Source organism: Drosophila santomea, unplaced genomic scaffold (genome assembly GCF_016746245.2).
Source record: "Drosophila santomea strain STO CAGO 1482 unplaced genomic scaffold, Prin_Dsan_1.1 Segkk88_quiver_pilon_scaf, whole genome shotgun sequence".
In the NCBI taxonomy this organism is placed as follows: Eukaryota; Metazoa; Arthropoda; class Insecta; order Diptera; family Drosophilidae; genus Drosophila; species Drosophila santomea.
Window position 1 is genome coordinate 67891 of NW_025319023.1, and position 20981 is coordinate 88871.

At 43.1% G+C, this 20981-nt stretch overlaps 2 protein-coding genes and 3 long non-coding RNA genes across 7 annotated transcripts; 3 read left to right on the forward strand and 2 right to left on the reverse strand.

Moving 5' to 3' along the window:
- Nucleotides 1–72: 72 nt before the first annotated feature.
- On the reverse strand, nt 73–1497 carry LOC122756396 (the record flags this gene model as incomplete). The annotated part of the gene is made up of 1 exon (XM_044006870.1): nt 73–1497. A coding segment is annotated over one exon (1413 nt), but the record flags the coding sequence as incomplete, so codon positions are not given.
- Nucleotides 1498–4667: 3170 nt separating this feature from the next.
- On the forward strand, nt 4668–5522 carry LOC120457895. Its single transcript, XR_005617139.2, has 3 exons — nt 4668–4789; nt 4863–5065; nt 5127–5522. It is a non-coding gene; the product is annotated as an uncharacterized LOC120457895 (long non-coding RNA).
- A 3155-nt stretch (nt 5523–8677) lies between these two features.
- Nucleotides 8678–9999, reverse strand: LOC120457891. Its single transcript, XM_039645407.2, has 2 exons — nt 9202–9999; nt 8678–9144 (listed from the first exon to the last, which is right to left on the reverse strand). Exons 1-2 carry the CDS (start codon nt 9856–9858, stop codon nt 8866–8868), a joined length of 936 nt encoding a protein of 311 aa, XP_039501341.1. The 5' UTR covers nt 9859–9999; the 3' UTR covers nt 8678–8865.
- A 3352-nt stretch (nt 10000–13351) lies between these two features.
- LOC120457901 lies at nt 13352–14164 on the forward strand. 2 transcript variants are annotated; one of them, XR_005617146.1, is made up of 3 exons: nt 13352–13468; nt 13524–13722; nt 13784–14164. It is a non-coding gene; the product is annotated as an uncharacterized LOC120457901 (long non-coding RNA). The 2 variants fall into 2 exon arrangements; XR_005617147.1 differs by having other exon boundaries at nt 13352–13450.
- Nucleotides 14165–15647: 1483 nt separating this feature from the next.
- Nucleotides 15648–16460, forward strand: LOC120457903. 2 transcript variants are annotated; one of them, XR_005617148.1, is made up of 3 exons: nt 15648–15764; nt 15820–16018; nt 16080–16460. It is a non-coding gene; the product is annotated as an uncharacterized LOC120457903 (long non-coding RNA). The 2 variants fall into 2 exon arrangements; XR_005617149.1 differs by having other exon boundaries at nt 15648–15746.
- Nucleotides 16461–20981: the final 4521 nt, after the last annotated feature.

A 20981-nucleotide genomic window follows, 5' to 3' on the forward strand; every position in this document is an offset into this window, starting at 1 on the left:
TTGATAGAGTGTGTATTGTTAGTGTTTGATGTCATGGTGCTAGTTTATTTTGCGTAGATTTGTATGGTTTATGGTTTATGGTTTTTAGGAGGACATGGGATGTACTGTGGTCAGATTTTTGTTGGTTCCGAGGCTTTTGAAAAGGAGTTCCGTTAATGCGTCAATTTTCTTCTCCATTGTCAGTACGCGTTGCGCAAGGTTCAGGTCATCAGGAGGTCCTCTTTGCGAGTGCTTTTGCCCGGCCTCAGGCTCGACGGTGGCTTCCTTTATCGTTCTTGGTCTGAAGTTTAGTCTGGCAGCTCTGCTTGTTGTTGGCGGGCTGCCATCATCACCCCTCCTGGAGCTTGTCGTCATTCCATCGCGGGCTTGGTCTTTGGTATCACTCCTTTCCTTGCGTAGCTTGTCGTTGAAGGCCTCGAGGTGTCTTTGTGCCGGGTTTCTTGGGGTCTTTGGGGGTCGCGGCTTGGAATTGTCCTTAGAGCTTATCCTATTTTTTGTGGGTCCCTTGTCCGCATTTCGGCGCCATTTATTCAGCCGTTTTTGAATGGCGGCATCGTGTGTTGTAGGTCGTATATGATATGGTCTGACATCCTTAATATTTTGCCGGAAAGGATTCATTTCAAATTTCCTGGCGGCTTCCTTTCGGGCTTCGGCTGCTTTGGTGCTATATGGTAGTCGGGGGGTTTTGTTGAAGGGGAGGGGGGGCTGTCGTTCGTAATTGTTCGTTTTAGCGTCCATCGTTGTCCTAATTTTATGAAAATCTATCCTGTTTACTGCTAGTTTTCGCTTTTCTGCCTTATAGACAGGGCACCCCTTGTATGCGCTGATGTGGTTTCCTTGGCAGTTTGAGCAGGTGGCGGGGGTTGATCTGGGCTTGGTGCACTCACTAGACCAATGCTGGCCAGCGCACTTCATGCACCTTGGGGGCTTCATGCATGTGTTCCTAGCATGCCTGAAACCCTGGCACCTGAAACACTGGACCGGTTCCCTCGTCCTGTTTTTCCTTTCTATTTCCACTTTTTGTCCGCCTAGTTGTTTAATGGAGAGGATCCGAAGGTGGCTTCCGTCCATGGCCGAGGCGATTTCTACCTCATGCATCCGCATCGGGCCACCAGTTGCAGGGTTTGTCATGTTCCTTGTGAACTTAGTCTGGTGGCCGAGCTTCTGCAGCTCGCTAGTGATCCACGAGCAAGGGGTAGTGGGGTGCAGGTGGCGAATGACAACTCTGAAACCCCTTTCAGTTTTATTCTGGTTTGAATAGAATGGGATACCACTTTTAGCTAGTATGTCTTTAATTGTTCTATGTGCAGTCAAGTCTTTCGCCTGGATAGTTACCCCGTTTCCTATAGATGTTTTTGTTGTAAAACTATCTACCCCTGCTGAGTAATTTAGCTTTTCCAAAAGTGGCACGATTTCCCTAACATTTTCTATATGAATAGGGGGGGCCCTGCGGCTCTGTGGCACTATTTGCCAAGGGGGCAGTTCGGTAGCCGAATTTTTAGGGGGAGGGGGGCAATTTCAGTTTGCGCCAGTGCGCTGCGTGCAGTGGCCTTTTCACTCTCGACTGGGTAGCGGGGGGCTTTTATTTCCTCAACAATACTTTTGGCCGCCTTACTTTTAAAGATGGGGGTAGCAAGGGGGGGAAGGGGTTTGGGGTCGCAAAGATGGTGGGCACACATGCTTTTTTATTAGGCGTTTTATAGCATAAACTGTCCGTGTCCATGTTGGTATTTGGGCGCTTGCCCGGGGTTTTCGTAATTGGTACCGGATCAGAGGATGCCACTAGTCCTGGACCGGTTCCGGCAACCACTTCCGAAAAACTCATAGGCAGTGCGCCCGTGCTATTGGGGGGTGAATTAAAAAGGTCCCGCTTGGCTGCAGGCCGGTTGAGGGTTCTGGATGCAGATGTGTTACCCATAGAGTGTGTAGTGGTGACTTTGAGATTTAATTTAGCCTGAACAGGGGAACACAAAGAAGCGCCTTTCAGTTGGGGGGAGATGCTTTTCTTTTTTGTAGTTTCCGCGAGAATGGTGGATTTCTTTTTTAAGCTTAGTTTGGAAATGTCAGGTTTAGGATACAAGTTTTGGAAAAAAGTATTGCGAGTTATAAATTTATGTTGTGTTTCACCTTGGTTGTGGTCCCTGCTATTGTCATATATATTGGCTAGTTTATGTAGTGTGTCAGCATTTGCAAGCGCGGGACTTTTTGAGCGGCTGTTTGTACTTATGTTAATAACCTTGCTTGTGTGTGTAGGTGAGAGAGAGTGAGGGGAAATGCTTTTAGAGCCAATTTTTGTAGATGTGCTGAGGTTTCTCTCCATGCTGTTGTCTTCATGTGTGGGGAAAGGGAAATTTCTAAGAGCGCCGCTCTTTTTGTCATCCGTGTTGGTATTAGTAGTTTCAGCTGCATTGGTGTTGTGAGCTGTTGTCAATTTTTTCCCCCTATTTGTATGTGTGATAGAAAGAGGGGAAACCACTGGCCCATTTGAGACGCTACTTTTGGCGCCAGCTGTTTCTTTATTAGTATTAGTGAGGAAGAGCGGGTCTTTTTGGGCATTTTTGTTTTCTCTATTCTCTTTCCCCTTATATGTAAGTGAATTTATAATTTTTATAGCAGCCTCGGAAGGGTTTTTTAGACTGTTAATTGCAGAGTTGGAATACGATTTTTTCATGTTTATTATACTGATATTAAACTGAGAGTTGTTAGAATTATGGGACATGGGCGAGATTTCCAGGTAGAAAGGGGTATTTTGTCTTTCTGGGCTCGAGAAAAGAGAGAGCACCTCGTCATTTGAAGAGTCGTCAGAGAGAATTACTTGGGCCATAATATCTGCTGACTATATGTAAAGGAACGATACTTTTTGTGGTATAAATACCCTGACTTTGGTTTTGGCGGGTCCTTTGGTACAATTCCTTTTCTTTGCTAGTCCTTCTTTGCCTCTTTTTTGCGTTCTTCCTTCTTTGCGACGTTAGTGTTCTTCTTTATGGCTCTTCTTTCTGGTTCCTCTTTATAGCTCCTCTTTATGGTTCTTCTTTATGGCTTCTCTTCTTTAATAAAATCTGCAGCTCGCTGAGTTTGTCGATTTGTCTCAAAGTATTTCCCCGGAAAAAACCGAATTTATATGCTTTTTAATATGTTTATTTTAATTGTTTGTCGTATTGTTTCTGTATGAATTTTTCGGCCGGGAATTTTTTGTCTTTTCACTTGTGGAGATTTTCACTTAAATGTCCCGTTTATTTTTCGTTTGCTTTGTACTTTCGATTGTATTTTATATTGTAATTGTTATAAACAATTTTAGGCAATTTAAAATATTTTTTTATTAACTTTGCTATTTGAACTTTGCTTTTGTCTTTTCACTTGTGGAGATTTTCACTTAACTGTCCCGTTTATTTTTCGTTTGCTTTGTACTTTCGATTGTATTTTAAATTGTAATTGTTATAAACAATTTTAGGCAATTTAAAATATTTTTTTTATTAACTTTGCTATTTGGACTTTTTTTTTTGACGTTTCTGGTGAAAGTACGGAGACAGAATTTTTTTGACGTTTCTGGTGAAAGTACGGAAGACAGAATGATGATTTCTGCCCCGCATCCACGCATTTATTTGCCTATGATTACACAGGGTGCAATATCTAGGTACAATTATTTTCGTTTTTGAATTTGTACAATGTTGGGGATGAGTGTGAGGGTTGGACAGGTGTGGTAAATATACATGATTTGGTATTTTCTTAATTATAAACATTGCGTGGATGGTAACATTAACATATGGTTTTTGGTTTGTTTACATTTTCAGAATTTCAGACAATTTGCGTAAGTCAATTTATTTGAGCTTAAAATTACTTTTATTTATATTTTTAGGTACCCCCGCCAGAGGGACGGAAGCACCGAGCCTCAGAGTCTTTTCCGGTGGGGAATGGGAGCTGCTTGTCCCAGTTATTTGCAGCCGCAGGCTGCGCGCAACTTTCGAATTTGAGTTGGGCCAGCCTTTCAGGTAAGTAGTTTTGATGGTGGAATTTTTGCCGGCTGTCCAAAGTGGTACTTTTTACCACCACAGCGGCCGTTGTTTTGCTTTTGAGTTTGAATTTTAGTTTCACCAGTCGTCAGAGTTTCTTTTTCGTGTGAAGATCCCGCGCCGCCGTCAATTTGGATTTTAGTTTGCAGGAGGCTGTCAACCCGCCCGTGGGTCTCATCGCCAGCAGTTTCACCAGTCGTCAGTGTTTTGTTTTCGTGTGCAGATCCCGCGCCGCCGTCAATTTAAATTTAAGTTTGCAGGAGGCTGTAAACCCGCCCGTGGGTCTCATCGCCAGCCGTCAAATGGTCGAAAGCGAAGTGGATTCCCGCGCCGCCGTCTTATTCCAGGGTCCAGGGAGTTGCTGCATTTCAGCTGGAGTTCTTCAATGCGTAGTGAATTCCCGCGTCGCCGTCCCATTCCAGGGTCCAGAGAGTTGCTGCACTTCAGCTGGAGTTCATCGATGTGTCGGCGAGAGCGTCGTCATTGCTTTGGAGTCACCAGGGTCGTCGCTTCTGTGGGTCGTCTCGCCAGGGAAAGGAGGCATCTTATGGACGTCGGGCCAAGATGCTTTGCTTTGGGCCGACGCTCGTAAATGTCCATGGAATTGGATGCAGAAAATTGGATTAGATAAGTATATCTATGTGTTTAGTTTTGTTTTGTCTGTTTTAGTTTTGTCTTTTCTTTTGCAGGTCCAATTTGTCCAGGATTTTTAAGATTTGTCCGGTGGGATTTGGGAAGGAAAGCGATGCCATGGATTTATAAGAAGCGTCGTTGGGGAGGTTCGTATACGTCAGTGGGTTTGTATATACATTTAGTGTTCTGTTGTTGTTAATTAATTATGTACTTTTTCAGGGATATTTTCATTATACCGCTACTGTTATAAAGGTCGAATTTGAGGGTCACAATTTTGGCCTTTTGTTGGGCCGGCAGCGCCACACCCAGAGTTCAGAAGGGCGAGGGGGCATTCCGACATGGAAACGGCATCAAAACATTTTTGGTTTTTAATGTTTTAGATGCCAAAGTCGTCGTTTTTCATTTCGCCGAGTCGGGAAGTAGTAAGTTGCGTGGTTTTATGCTTTTGTAATTTGTTTTATAATTAGTTTTATAATTTTTCAGGGATTTTGTCTGTTTACCGTTGCTGCCAGGAAAAAGTCGAATTCAAGGGTCGCGAGATTGACCTTTTGCCGGGTCAGCAGCGGCGCACCTAGGGTTCAGAAGGACGAGGGTGAACCCCAACATGGAGACGGCATCCAAACATTATAGGATTTTAATGTTTTAGGTGCCAATAGCTTCGGTTTTCGTTGCGCCTAGTAGGGAAGTAGTAGGTTTCGTAGTTTTATGCTTTTATTAATATGCTTTTCTTTTTCAGGGATATTGTCAGTGTTATCGTTGCTACCAGAAAAAGTCGAAATTCAAGGGTCACGATTTTGACCTTTTGCCGGGTCGGCAGCGCCGCACCAAGGGTCAATAAAATCGAGGGGGCTTCCTGGAATAGGGACGGCATCAAAACATTGTGGATTTTATATATATAATTATATAATGCTCTGTTTTATGTTTTGATTAAAGTATTTCAATCTTTAACGGAGATTTTGTCGATATTGCATTTCTGGAGGAAAAAAGTCAATTATAGAGGTTACGATTTCGACCTTTTGCCGGGTCGGCAGCACCACGCCTAGGGTCTGTAAAAACGGGGGGAATCCCAATAAGGAAACTGCATCAAAACATTGTATGTTTTTTGTGTTATGAGTGTCAAGAAGTTAGTTTGTCCATTACGCCCAGTCGGGTCGTCTTTTGTCGTCAAGTATGGCTTTCGTAGAGATTGCAGCTGCTGTTTTGGGACATTTCAAAGGAATTGCAGCAAAAAATTCAGATAAGTGACGTTGTGCATACGCTGCTGCAATGAGTCGACTTAAATTCATCATGTTTTTGCTGCGCGTTGATCCTTCTCCTGTCCATCAGCTTCCAGATTCGTCTATGCTGGTCCTAGTGGGTGGCATCCTTCACGTCTTCATCGTGGGGGTCAGCAGGAATACGTCGTCAAGAGGTTTATTCGTCCGGATTTCTTGCTTGTATAATTAAGGCCATTAATATATCAATTTTCTTTTCCAGGTTGTCAACTCTATTTGCCAGTTTAATGACTGGGTCGTCGGGTTGGCTATTTTCTGGAAAAGTGTTGATATTTTGTGGTGAGGGCGTCGTCTCCTTGACTATCTTTGGCTTTAGATTTGCCAAGGCAGCTCTGCTCGTTGTCGGGGGGCTGTCGTCTTTTCCCTGTCTGTGCTCCATAGCTTTTTCTACGTTTTTTTGTTCCTTACGAATCCCGTTCTGGAATTTTTCCAGATGCCTTTGCGCTGGGTTTTTAGTCATATTTGGGGCCTTTACCTTAGGATTGGTCCTGCTATTTGTGGTTTTTTTTTTTTTTGACGTTTCTGGTGAAAGTACGGAGACAGAATGATTTATTTCTGCCCCGCATCCACGCATTTATTTGCCTGTGATTACACAGAGTGCAATATCTAGGTACAATTATTTTCGTTTTTGAATTTGTACATTTGTGGGGATGAGTGTGAGGGTTGGACAGGTGTGGTAAGTATACATGGTTTGGTATTTTCTTACTTATAAACATTGCGTGGATGGTAACATTAACATATGGTTTTTGTTTGTTTACATTTTAAAGGTTTAGGAAATTTGCATTTGTCAATTAATTTAAGTTTTAAAATTTGTGTTGTTTCTATTTTCAGATGCCCCCGCCAGAAGGACGGAAGCATCGAGCCTCAGGAGTCATTGCCGGTGGGGAAAGGGAGTTGTTTGTCCCAGTTATTTGGAGCCGCAGATATTTGGAGCCGCAGGCTGCGCGCCAATTTTAAAAAGAGTTGGGCCAGCGTTTCTGGTATGTATTCATGGTGTAAATTTAAGCCGGCTGTCGAATGTGGTACTTTTTACCACCACAGCGGCCGTTATTTTGCGTTTGAGTATTCATTTTTGTTACAGCAATTTCACCAGTCGTCAGTGTTTTTATTTTCGTGTTTAGATCCCGCGCCGCCGTCAGTTTAGATTTTAATTTGCAGGAGGCTGCCAACCCGCCCATGGGTCTCATCGCCAGCCTTCAAATGGACCAAATCGCAGTGGATTCCCGCGCCGCCGTCTTATTCCGAGGTCCAGGGAGTTGCTGCATTTCAGCTGGAGTTCTTCGGTGCGTAGTGGATTCCCGCGTCGCCGTCTTATTCCAGGGTCCAGGGAGTTGCTGCACTTCAGTTGGAGTTCATCGTGTGTCGGCGAGAGCGTCGTCATTGCTTTGGAGTCACCAGGGTCATCGCTTCTGTGGGTCGTCTCGCCAGGGAAAGGAGGCATCTTGTGGACGCCGGGCCAAGATGCTTTGCTTTGGGCCGACGCTCGTAAGTGTCCATGGAATTGGATGCAGAAAATTGGATTAGATAAGTATATCTATGTGTTTAGTTTTGTTTTGTCTGATTATAGTTTTGTCTTTTCTTTTGCAGGTCCAATTCGTCCAGGATTTTTCATTTTTGTCCGGTGGGATTTGGGAAGGAATGCATTGCCTTGAATTTATAAAGAGCATCGTCGGAGGTTCGTATTTGTCAGTGAGTTTGTAAATGCATTTAGTTTTCTGTTGTTGTTAGTTTATTTTGCTCTTTTTCAGGGATATTGTCAGTATGCCGTTGCTACCAAGAAAAGGTGGAATTTAAGGGTCAAGATTTTGACCTTTTGCCGGGTCAACAGCGCCGCACTTGGAATTCGTAAGGACGAGAGGGCTTCCCAACTTGGAAACGGCATCAAAACATTTTAGGTTTTTAATGTTTTAGGTGCCGAAATCGTCGTTTTTCATTTCGCCGAGTCGGGAAATGGTAAGTTGCGTGATTTTATGTTTTTATAAATTTGTTTTTTTTAATTTGTTTTATGATTTTACAGGGATTTTGTCTGTATGCCGTTGCTGCCAGAAAAAAGTCGATTTCGAGGGTCGCGAAATTGACCTTTTGCCGGGTCAGCAGCGGCGCACCTAGGGTCAAGAAGGACGAGGGTGCACCCCAACATGGAGACGGCATCCAAACATTATAGGATTTTTATGTTTTAGGTGACAAAAGCTTCGTTTTTCGTTGCGCCTAGTAGGGAAGTAGTAGGTTGCGTAGTTTTATGCTTTTATTAATATGTTTTTCTTTTTCAGGGATATTGTCAGTGTTATCGTTGCTACCAGAAAAAGTCGAAATTCAAGGGTAACGATTTTGACCTTTTGCCGGGTCGGCAGCGCCGCACCAAGGGTCAATAAAATCGAGTGGCTTCCTGGAAAAGGGACGGCATCAAAACATTGTGGATTTTTATATATATTATTATATAGTGCTCTGTTTTATGTTTTGATTAAAGTATTTCTATCTTTAACGGAGATTTTGTCGATATTGCATTTCTGGAGGAAAAAAGTCAATTATAGAGGTTACGATTTCGACCTTTTGCCGGGTCGGCAGCACCACGCCTAGGGTCTGTAAAGACGGGGGGGAATCCCAATAAGGAAACTGCATCAAAACATTGTATGTTTTTTGTGTTATGAGTGTCAAGAAGTTAGTTTGTCCATTACGCCCAGTCGGGTCGTCTTTTGTCGTCAAGTATGGCTTTCGTAGAGATTGCAGCTGCTGTTTTGGGACATTTCAAAGGAATTGCAGCAAACAATTCAGATAAGTGACGTTGTGCATACGCTGCTGCAATGAGTCGACTTAGATTCATCATGTTTTTGCTGCGCGTTGATCCTTCTCCTGTCCATCAGCTTCCAGATTCGTCTATGCTGGTCCTAGTGGGTGGCGTCCTTCGCGTCTTCATCGTGGGGGTCAGCAGGAATACGTCGTCAAAAGGTTTATTCGTCCGGATTTCTTGCTTGTATAATTAAGGCCATTAATATATCAATTTTCTTTTCCAGATTGTCAACTCTATTTGCCAGTTTAATGACTGGGTCGTCGGGTTGGCTATTTACTGGAAGAGTGTTGATATTTTGTGGAGAGGGCGTTGTCTCCTTAACTATCTTTGGCTTCAGATTTGCCAAAGCAGCTCTGCTCGTTGTCGGGGGGCTGTCGTCTTTTCCCTGTTTGTGCTCCGTAGCTTTTTCTACATTTTTTTGTTCCTTTCGAAGCCCGTTCTGGAATTTTTCCAGGTGCCTTTGCGCTGGGTTTCTAGTCATATTTGGGGCCTTTACCTTGAGATTGGTCCTGCTATTTGTGGGGGCCTTGTTTGCACTCCGGCGCCATTTATTTAGGCGTTTTTGGATGGCAACTTCATGTGAAGAAAGGTGCGGTAGGTTTGGCCTACTATCCTTCACATTTTGCCGGAACGGGTTCATTGCAGACTTCCTGGCGGCTTCCTTTCGGGCTTCGGCCATTTCGGTACTATAGGGTAGTCGGGGGGTCTTGTTGAAAGGGGGGCGGGGCTGACGTTCGTTATTCTTGCTTTTTGCGTCCATTATTGTCCTAATTTTGTGAAAATCTATCCTGTTGACTGCTAATTTTTGCTTCTCTGCCTTATAGGCAGGGCACCCCTTATATGCGCTGATGTGGTTTCCTTGGCAGTTTGAACAGGTGGCGGGGGTTGATCTTGGCTTAGTGCACTCACTAGACCAATGCTGGCCAGCGCACTTCATGCACCTTGGGGGCTTCATACATGTGTTCCTAGCATGCCTGAAACCCTGGCACCTGAAACACTGGACCGGTTCCCTCGTCCTGTTTTTCCTTTCGATTTCCACTTTTTGTCCTCCTAGCTGTTTAATGGAGAGGATCCTAAGGTGGCTTCCGTCCATGGCCGAGACAATTTCTATCTCGTGCATCCGCATCGGACCACCAGTTGCAGGATTTGTCATGTTCCTTGTGAACTTAGTCTGGTGGCCGAGCTTCTGCAGCTCGCTGGTGATCCACGAGCAAGGGGTAGAGGGGTGCAGGTGACGAATAACAACTCTGAAACCCCTTTCAGATTTATTCTGGTTTGAATAGTATGGGATGCCACTTTTAGCTAGTATGTCTTTAATTGTTCTATGTGCAGTCAAGTCTTTAGCCTGAATAGTTACACCGTTTCCTATAGACGTTTTTGTTGTAAAACTGTCTACCCCTGCTGAGTAATTTAGCTTTTCCAATAGTGGCACGATTTCCCTAACATTTTCTATATGAATAGGGGGGCCCTGCGGCTCTGTGGAACTATTTGCCACGGGGGCAGTTCGGTAGCCGAATTTTTAGGGGGAGGGGGGCAATTTCAGTTTGCGCCGGTGCGCTGCGTGCAGAGGCCTTTTCACTCTCGACTGGGTGGCGGGGGGCTTTTATTTCCTCGACAATGCTTTTGGCCGCCTTACTTTTAAAGATGGGGGTGGCTAGGGGGGGGAAAGGGTTTGGGGTCGCAAAATTGGTGGGCACACATGCTTTTTTATTGGGCGTTTTATAGCTAAAGCTATCCATATCCATGTTGGCATTTGTGCGCTTGCCCGGGGTTTTCGTAATTGGTGCCGGATCAGAGGATGCCACAATTCCTGGACCGGTTCCGGCCACCACTTCCGAAAAACTCATAGGCAGTGCGTTCGTGCTATTGGGGGGTGAATTAAAAAGGTCCCGCTTGGCTGCAGGCCGGTTTAGGGTTCTGGATGCAGATGTGTTACCCATAGTGTGTGTAGTGGTGACTTTGAAATTTAAATTAGCCTGAACATGGGAGCACAAAGAAGCGCCTTTCGGTTGGGGGGAGATGCTTTTATTTTTTGTAGTTTCCGCGAGAATGGTGGGTTTCTTTTTTAAGCTTAGTTTGGAAATGTCAGGTTTAGGATACAAGTTTTGGAAAAAGGTATTGCGAGTTATAAATTTATGTTGTGTTTCACCTTGGTTGTGGTCCCTGCTATTGTCATATATATTGGCTAGTTTATGTAGTGTGTCAACATTTGCAAGCGCGGGACTTTTTGAGCGGCTGTTTGTGCTTATGTTAATAACCTTGCTTGTGTGTGTAGGTGAGAGAGAGTGAGGGGAAATGCTTTTAGAGCCAATTTTTGTAGATGTGCTGAGGTTTCTCTCCATGCTGTTTTCTTCATGTGTGGGGAAAGGGAAATTTCTAAGAGCGCCGCTCTTTTTGTCATCCGTGTTGGTATTAGTAATTTCAGCTGCATTGGTGTTGTGAGCTGTTGTCAATTTTTTCCCCCTATTTGTATGTGTGATAGAAAGAGGGGAAACCACTGGCCCATTTGAGACGCTACTTTTGGCGCCAGCTGTTTCTTTATTAGTATTAGTAAGGAAGAGCGGGTCTTTTTGGGCATTTTTGTTTTCTCTATTCTCTTTCCCCTTATATGTAAGTGAATTTATAATTTTTATAGCAGCCTCGGAAGGGTTTTTTAGACTGTTAATTGCAGAGTTGGAAGGCGATTTTTTCATGTTTATTATACTGATATTGAACTGAGAGTTGTTAGAATTATGGGACATGGGCGAGATTTCCAGGTAGAAAGGGGTATTTTGACTTTCTGGGCTCGAGAAAAGAGAGAGCGCCTCGTCATTTGAAGAGTCGTCAGAGAGTATTACATGGGCCATAATATCTGCTGACTATATGTAAAGGAACGATACTTTTTGTGGTATAAATACCCTGACTTTGGTTTTGGCGGGTCCTTTGGTACAATTCCTTTTCTTTGCTAGTCCTTCTTTGCCTCTTTTTTGCGTTCTTCCTTCTTTGCGACGTTAGTGTTCTTCTTTATGGCTCTTCTTTCTGGTTCCTCTTTATAGCTCCTCTTTATGGTTCTTCTTTATGGCTCCTCTTCTTTAATAAAATCTGCAGCTCGCTGAGTTTGTCGATTTGTCTCAAAGTATTTCACCGGAAAAAACCGAATTTATATGCTTTTTAATATGTTTATTTTAATTGTTTATTTTAATTGTTTGTTGTATTGTTTCTGTATAAATTTTACGGCCGGGAATTTTTTGTCTTTTCACTTGTGGAGATTTTCACTTAAATGTCCCGTTTATTTTTCGTTTGCTTTGTACTTTCGATTGTATTTTAAATTGTAATTGTTATAAACAATTTTAGGCAATTTAAAATATTTTTTATTAACTTTGCTATTTGAACTTTGCTTTTGACTTTTCACTTGTGGAGATTTTCACTTAGCTGTCCCGTTTATTTTTCGTTTGCTTTGTACTTTCGATTGTATTTTAAATTGTAATTGTTATAAACAATTTTAGGCAATTTAAAATATTTTTTATTAACTTTTTTGACGTTTCTGGTGAAAGTACGGAGACAGAATGATTTTTTTTTTTTTTTTGACGTTTCTGGTGAAAGTACGGAAGACAGAATGATGATTTCTGCTCCGCATCCACGCATTTATTTGCCTGTGATTACACAGAGTGCAATATCTAGGTACAATTATTTTCGTTTTTGAATTTGTACATGGTGGGGATGAGTGTGAGGGTTGGACACGTGTGGTAAGTATACATGGTTTGGTATTTTCTTACTTATAAACATTGCGTGGATGGTAACATTAACATATGGTTTTTGTTTGTTTACATTTTAAAGGTTTAGGAAATTTACATTTGTCAATTAAATTAAGTTTAGAATTTGAATTGTTTCTATTTTCAGATGCCCCCGCCAGAAGGACGGAAGCATCGAGTCTCAGGAGTTGGGCCAGCGTTTCTGGTAAGTATTCATGGTGTGAATTTTAGCCGGCTGTCAAATGTGGTACTATTTACCACCACAGCGGCCGTTATTTTGCGTTTGAGTTTTCATTTTAGCTACAGCAGTTTCACCAGTCGTCAGTGTTTTATTTCCGTGTGCATATCCCGCGCCGCCGTCAATTTGGATTTTAGTTTGCAGGAGGCTGTCAACCCGCCCATGGGTCTCATCGCCAGCAGTTTCACCAGTCGTCAGTGTTTTGTTTTCGTGTGCAGATCCCGCGCCGCCGTCAATTTAAATTTTTAGTTTGCAGGAGGCTGTAAACCCGCCCATGGGTCTCATCGCCAGCCGTCAAATGGTCGAAAGCGAAGTGGATTCCCGCGCTGCCGTCTTATTCCAGGGTCCAGGGAGTTGCTGCATTTCAGCTGGAGTTCTTCATTGCGTAGTGGATTCCCGCGTCGCCGTCTTATTCCGGGGTCCAGAGAGTTGCTGCACTTCAGCTGGAGTTCATCGATGTGTCGGCGAGAGCGTCGTCATTGCTTTGGAGTCACCAGGGTCGTCGCTTCTGTGGGTCGTCTCGCCAGGGAAAGGAGGCATCTTATGGACGCCGGGCCAAGATGCTTTGCTTTGGGCCGACGCTCGTAAATGTCCATGGAATTGGATGCAGAAAATTTGATTAGATAAGTATATCTATGTGTTTAATTTTGTTTTGTCTGATTTTAGTTTTGTCTTTTCTTTGACAGGTCCAATTTGTCCAGGATTTTTCAGATTTGTCCGGTGGGATTTGGGAAGGAAAGCGATGCCATGGTTTTATAAGAAGCATCGTTGGGGAGGTTCGTATATGTCAGTAGGTTTGTATATACATTTAGAGTTCTGTTGCTGTTAATTAATTATGTACTTTTTCAGGGATATTTTTATTATACCGCTACAATAAAGGTCGAATTTGAGGGTCACAATTTTGGCCTTTTGCCGGGCCGGCAGCGCCACACCCAGAATTCAGAAGGGCGAGGGGGCATTCTGATATGGAAACGGCATCAAAACATTTTTGGTTTTTAATGTTTTGGATGCCAAAGTCGTCGTTTTTATTTCGCCGAGTCGGGAAGTAGTAAGTTGCGTGGTTTTATGCTTTTGTAATTTGTTTTATAATTAGTTTTATAATTTTTCAGGGATTTTGTCTGTTAACCGTTGCTGCCAGGAAAAAGTCGAATTCAAGGGTCGCGAGATTGACCTTTTGCCGGGTCAGCAGCGGCGCACCTAGGGTTCAGAAGGACGAGGGTGAACCCCAACATGGAGACGGCATCCAAACATTATAGGATTTTAATGTTTAAGGTGCCCAAAGCTTCGTTTTTCGTTGCGCCTAGTAGGGAAGTAGTAGGTTGCGTAGTTTTATGCTTTTATTAATATGTTTTCCTTTTTTCAGGGATATTGTCAGTGTTATCGTTGCTACCAGAAAAAGTCGAAATTCAAGGGTCACGATTTTGACCTTTTGCCGGGTCGGCAGCGCCGCACCGAGGGTCAATAAAATCGAGGGGGCTTCCTGGAATAGGGACGGCATCAAAACATTGTGGATTTTTATATATATAATTATATAATGCTCTGTTTTATGTTTTGATTAAAGTATTTCAATCTTTAACGGAGATTTTGTCGATATTGCATTTCTGGAAGAAAAAAGTCAATTATAGAGGTTACGATTTCGACCTTTTGCCGGGTCGGCAGCACCACGCCTAGGGTCTGTAAAAACGGGGGGGGAATCCCAATAAGGAAACTGCATCAAAACATTGTATGTTTTTTGTGTTATGAGTGTCAAGAAGTTAGTTTGTCCATTACGCCCAGTCGGGTCGTCTTTTGTCGTCAAGTATGGCTTTCGTAGAGATTGCAGCTGCTGTTTTGGGACATTTCAAAGGAATTGCAGCAAACAATTCAGATAAGTGACGTTGTGCATACTTTTTGACGTTTCTGGTGAAAGTACGGAAGACAGAATGATGATTTCTGCTCCGCATCCACGCATTTATTTGCCTGTGATTACACAGAGTGCAATATCTAGGTACAATTATTTTCGTTTTTGAATTTGTACATGGTGGGGATGAGTGTGAGGGTTGGACACGTGTGGTAAGTATACATGGTTTGGTATTTTCTTACTTATAAACATTGCGTGGATGGTAACATTAACATATGGTTTTTGTTTGTTTACATTTTAAAGGTTTAGGAAATTTACATTTGTCAATTAAATTAAGTTTAGAATTTGAATTGTTTCTATTTTCAGATGCCCCCGCCAGAAGGACGGAAGCATCGAGTCTCAGGAGTTGGGCCAGCGTTTCTGGTAAGTATTCATGGTGTGAATTTTAGCCGGCTGTCAAATGTGGTACTATTTACCACCACAGCGGCCGTTATTTTGCGTTTGAGTTTTCATTTTAGCTACAGCAGTTTCACCAGTCGTCAGTGTTTTATTTCCGTGTGCATATCCCGCGCCGCCGTCAATTTGGATTTTAGTTTGCAGGAGGCTGTCAACCCGCCCATGGGTCTCATCGCCAGCAGTTTCACCAGTCGTCAGTGTTTTGTTTTCGTGTGCAGATCCCGCGCCGCCGTCAATTTAAATTTTTAGTTTGCAGGAGGCTGTAAACCCGCCCATGGGTCTCATCGCCAGCCGTCAAATGGTCGAAAGCGAAGTGGATTCCCGCGCTGCCGTCTTATTCCAGGGTCCAGGGAGTTGCTGCATTTCAGCTGGAGTTCTTCATTGCGTAGTGGATTCCCGCGTCGCCGTCTTATTCCGGGGTCCAGAGAGTTGCTGCACTTCAGCTGGAGTTCATCGATGTGTCGGCGAGAGCGTCGTCATTGCTTTGGAGTCACCAGGGTCGTCGCTTCTGTGGGTCGTCTCGCCAGGGAAAGGAGGCATCTTATGGACGCCGGGCCAAGATGCTTTGCTTTGGGCCGACGCTCGTAAATGTCCATGGAATTGGATGCAGAAAATTTGATTAGATAAGTATATCTATGTGTTTAATTTTGTTTTGTCTGATTTTAGTTTTGTCTTTTCTTTGACAGGTCCAATTTGTCCAGGATTTTTCAGATTTGTCCGGTGGGATTTGGGAAGGAAAGCGATGCCATGGTTTTATAAGAAGCATCGTTGGGGAGGTTCGTATATGTCAGTAGGTTTGTATATACATTTAGAGTTCTGTTGCTGTTAATTAATTATGTACTTTTTCAGGGATATTTTTATTATACCGCTACAATAAAGGTCGAATTTGAGGGTCACAATTTTGGCCTTTTGCCGGGCCGGCAGCGCCACACCCAGAATTCAGAAGGGCGAGGGGGCATTCTGATATGGAAACGGCATCAAAACATTTTTGGTTTTTAATGTTTTGGATGCCAAAGTCGTCGTTTTTATTTCGCCGAGTCGGGAAGTAGTAAGTTGCGTGGTTTTATGCTTTTGTAATTTGTTTTATAATTAGTTTTATAATTTTTCAGGGATTTTGTCTGTTAACCGTTGCTGCCAGGAAAAAGTCGAATTCAAGGGTCGCGAGATTGACCTTTTGCCGGGTCAGCAGCGGCGCACCTAGGGTTCAGAAGGACGAGGGTGAACCCCAACATGGAGACGGCATCCAAACATTATAGGATTTTAATGTTTAAGGTGCCCAAAGCTTCGTTTTTCGTTGCGCCTAGTAGGGAAGTAGTAGGTTGCGTAGTTTTATGCTTTTATTAATATGTTTTCCTTTTTTCAGGGATATTGTCAGTGTTATCGTTGCTACCAGAAAAAGTCGAAATTCAAGGGTCACGATTTTGACCTTTTGCCGGGTCGGCAGCGCCGCACCGAGGGTCAATAAAATCGAGGGGGCTTCCTGGAATAGGGACGGCATCAAAACATTGTGGATTTTTATATATATAATTATATAATGCTCTGTTTTATGTTTTGATTAAAGTATTTCAATCTTTAACGGAGATTTTGTCGATATTGCATTTCTGGAAGAAAAAAGTCAATTATAGAGGTTACGATTTCGACCTTTTGCCGGGTCGGCAGCACCACGCCTAGGGTCTGTAAAAACGGGGGGGAATCCCAATAAGGAAACTGCATCAAAACATTGTATGTTTTTTGTGTTATGAGTGTCAAGAAGTTAGTTTGTCCATTACGCCCAGTCGGGTCGTCTTTTGTCGTCAAGTATGGCTTTCGTAGAGATTGCAGCTGCTGTTTTGGGACATTTCAAAGGAATTGCAGCAAACAATTCAGATAAGTGACGTTGTGCATACTTTTTTGACGTTTCTGGTGAAAGTACGGAGACAGAATGATTTATTTCTGCCCCGCATCCACGCATTTATTTGCCTGTGATTACACAGAGTGCAATATCTAGGTACAATTATTTTCGTTTTTGAATTTGTACATTTGTGGGGATGAGTGTGAGGGTTGGACAGGTGTGGTAAGTATACATGGTTTGGTATTTTCTTACTTATAAACATTGCGTGGATGGTAACATTAACATATGGTTTTTGTTTGTTTACATTTTAAAGGTTTAGGAAATTTGCATTTGTCAATTAATTTAAGTCTTAAAATTTGTATTGTTTCTATTTTCAGATGCCCCCGCCAGAAGGACGGAAGCATCGAGCCTCAGGAGTCTTTGCCGGTGGGGAAAGGGAGTTGTTTGTCCCAGTTATTTGGAGCCGCAGGCTGCGCGCCAATTTTAAAAAGAGTTGGGCCAGCGTTTCTGGTATGTATTCATGGTGTAAATTTAAGCCGGCTGTCAAATGTGGTACTTTTTACCACCACAGCGGCCGTTATTTTGCGTTTGAGTATTCATTTTTGTTACAGCAATTTCACCAGTCGTCAGTGTTTTTATTTTCGTGTTTAGATCCCGCGCCGCCGTCAATTTAGGTTTAGTTTGCAGGAGGCTGCCAACCCGCCCATGGGTCTCATCTCCAGCCGTCAAATGGTCCAAGGCGCAGTGATTCCCGCGCCGCCGTCTTATTCCTAGGTCCAGGGAGTTGCTGCATTTCAGCTGGAGTTCTTCAATGCGTAGTGGATTCCCGCGTCGCCGTTTTATCCAGGGTCCAGGGAGTTGCTGCACATCAGCTGGAGTTCATCAATGTGTCGGCGAGAGCGTCGTCATTGCTTTGGAGTCACCAGGGTCGTCGCTTCTGTGGGTCGTCTCGCCAGGGAAAGGAGGCATCTTATGGACGCCGGGCCAAGATGCTTTGCTTTGGGCCGACGCTCGTAAATGTCCATGGAATTGGATGCAGAAAATTGGATTAGATAAGTATATCTATGTGTTTAGTTTTGTTTTGTCTGATTTTAGTTTTTGTCTTTTCTTTTGCAGGTCCAGATTGTCCAGGATTTTAAATTTGTCCAGTGGGATTTGGAAAGGAAAGCGATGCCATGGATTTATAAGAAGCATCGTTGGGGAAGTTCATGTATGTCGGTAGGTTTGTATATACATTTAGTGTTCTGTTGATGTTAGTTAATTTTGTACTTTTTCAGGGATATTTTCATTATACCACTACTATTATAAAGAGGTCGAATTTGAGGGTCACCATTTTGGCCTTTTGCCGGGCCGCACCACACCCAGAATTCAGAAGGGCGAGGGGGCATTCCGACATGGAAACGGCATCAAAACATTATACGTTTTTAATGTTTTAGGTGCCAAAGACATCGTATTCTGTTGCGTCTAGTAGGTAAGTTGTAGATTTCGTCGTTTTATGCTTTTATTGATTTGTTATTCTTTTTCAGGGATATTGTAGTTGCTACCGGGAAAAAAGTTGAATTCAGGGGTCACGATTTTGACCTTTTGCCGGGTCGGCAGCGCCGCACCAAGGGTCAATAAAATCGAGGGTGCTTCTTGACATGGGGACGGCATCGAAAATTTTGTGCATTTTTATATATATTATTATATATTACACTGTTATGTGTTTTGATTAAATTATTACAATCTTTAACGGAGATTTCGTCAATATTGCATTTCTGAGGGAAAAAAAGTCAGTTTTAGAGGTTTCTATTTCGACCTTTTGCCGGGTCGGCGGCACCACTCCTAGGGTCTGTAAAAACGTGGGGGAATCCCAAATAAGGAGACTGCGTCAAAACATTGCCTGTTTTTTGTGTTCTAAGTGTCAAAAAGTTGGTTTGTCCATTACGCCAAGTCGGGTCGTCTTTTGTCATCGAGTACAGCTTTCGGGGAGATTGCCGCTGATTGGCTTCAGGACCTTACAAAGGATCTACAGCAAAAGGATCTGCAGCAAAAGGTTCAGATAAGTGACGTTGTGCATACTCTGCTGCAATAAGTCGACTTAGTTTCGTCATGTTTTGCCGCACGTAGATCCTTCGCGTGTCCGTCTGCTTCTAGATCATCTTTGTTAGTCTTGTTAGGTGACATCCTTCATATGCGCTTCGTCGGAATCAGCAGGGATGAGTCGTCGAGGGGTACTTCGTCCGTGTTTCGCAGGTCATTAGATAGAGATGAGGGCACTTTGCTGTCGCTTGGGTATTATTGTTTCAGTGAAATAGCCCGCATCCATAGCTTTAATGTAGATTTTGGAGTAATGAGAATAAAGAGCAGTTAAGCATTTCAAATACGTAATATTCAGCCATAATCCTCCTTTTTTTTTGTATGAGCTGCATTTTTTGGGGAGCGGTTTGTGTCGACGTTTGTTAGGTTCGTAGTCAGGGATGACTAGTTTGATCACTGTGGGGGTTGGCCGAGCATTAGTTCCATGACCTTTCTTTGGTGATCATTCCTTTTTTGTACATTTTGCTGAATTTGTTTATGAGTAATTCGCACCATCTATCTGGTGGTCCTTTTCTCCAGGGCTTTTTTCCTTTCTTCTTTTTCCCTTTCCTTCCTTTCCTCCTCTGCTTTACAGTCTCTCGCTTCCATTTCTTCGTCATCCAGTTGAAGAAGAGTAGGAAGGGTCTGTCTATAGTCGTACTTAATTTAGAGACTATTTCTAATTCTTCTATATCCGTGTAACTGTATAGTGATTTGTACGTGGTTCGTCAGGAGGCTTTGGGAGTTTTGTAGGAGAGGCAGTAGGTATTTGTGTATTGATTTACATACCTAGTTCTACTTGCTGCCAGTCTAATGGGCTTGTAGGATTTTGTCAGTAGTTCTTTTATTAGTGGGTTTTCGTGGTCGGCATAGAGTTGGCATATCGTTTGCTGGCTTGGTCAAATACTTCGTCAAAGGATTTATTTTATATTTTTCCCTAATTGTTGATTGTTTGGTGTATCTGTTTGCATTTATGATCCTTCTTATGAGTTGTTTTCTAGGGTTTGTATTTTTTTGGTTTGGGTGGCTGATGTGAGGACCCCAGATCGCAATGGCATAATGCCATATGGGGAAATAATTTGCTTCCAAGGAGTAGTTTTGTCTTTTTAGGTAGGTGGCTATTTTTACCTATAATCCATTCCAGTCTTTTATATGCGGCTATAATTTTCCCTTTTAGCAGGATGAGGTGCGCCCCCAAAAGTCAGCTTACGATCAAGTATAACTCCAAGATAGCCGTGTTTGCTGAGTTTGGTGGCCCTTTGCCCGTCAACGGTAGGGGGGGTGTAAATGTTTTCTGTTTTTTCTTTAAGGGAAAATAAGAGTGGCCTGTCTTCTTTCCATTTATTGCAATATCCCATTTCTTTGCCCATCTACAAAATTTATTTATGTACGTTTGATTATGTTTATTGCGGTCGAGGGTTGTTTGAGCGGCTTATAATTATGGTGTCGTCTGCATAGGTTGCGAGGATGATATTCTTAGGTTGGTAGTCAGGTAGAGATATGTTGCGAATGTATCCTTTAAGGATAGGGGGTGGCATGTCGATGTGTATATTGAGTACAGGACTGGTCCCAGAATACTGCCTTGAGGCACTCCCGCATTGATGGTGCCAATTCTGGAGGACGTTTCGTTGTTGACTCTGACCTGGAAAGTCCTGTCTGTCAGATATGATTCCAGTAGTATGAACAACTGATTTGGGATGAGTTTTGTTAGTTTAAGGAGTAGTCGTCGTGCCATACTCTGTCGAATGCTTCCGTTATGTCTAGGAAGTGGCTGAGCATACTTCCTTTTCCTCGTAGGCTTCTAGATGAATTTTGTGACTCTGGCTAGTTGATGTTCCGCCCCGTGCCCTTTTCTAAAACCAAATTGGTGATTTGGGATTGCTTTGGAGAAGGATTCGATTTTAAATAGTCTGTTTAGGATAATGCGCTCGAAAATCTTGGATAGTCCGAGAGCAGACTAATGGGTCGGTAGGAGTTAAGAAGTGAAGGCGATTTCCGGGTTTTAAAATCATGGAAATACAGGCATGCTCCACTTTTTTGGAAAGTAGCCAGTGTTAAGCATTTTATTTAAATGAGGATGAGGTAAATCTTGGCCTTTTTTGGGAGGTTGCCAATGACCTGT

Excerpts from the sequence above, each read along its gene's own strand:
- LOC120457891 (XM_039645407.2), bottom strand. The coding sequence starts at position 9,858 with ATGACAAATCCTGCAACTGGTGGTCCGATGCGGATGCACGAGATAGAA. Across the intron at positions 9,145-9,201 it reads ATAGCAGGACCAATCTCAAG|AACGGGCTTCGAAAGGAACA; the intron begins GTAAAGGCCCCA and ends GAAAAATTCCAG.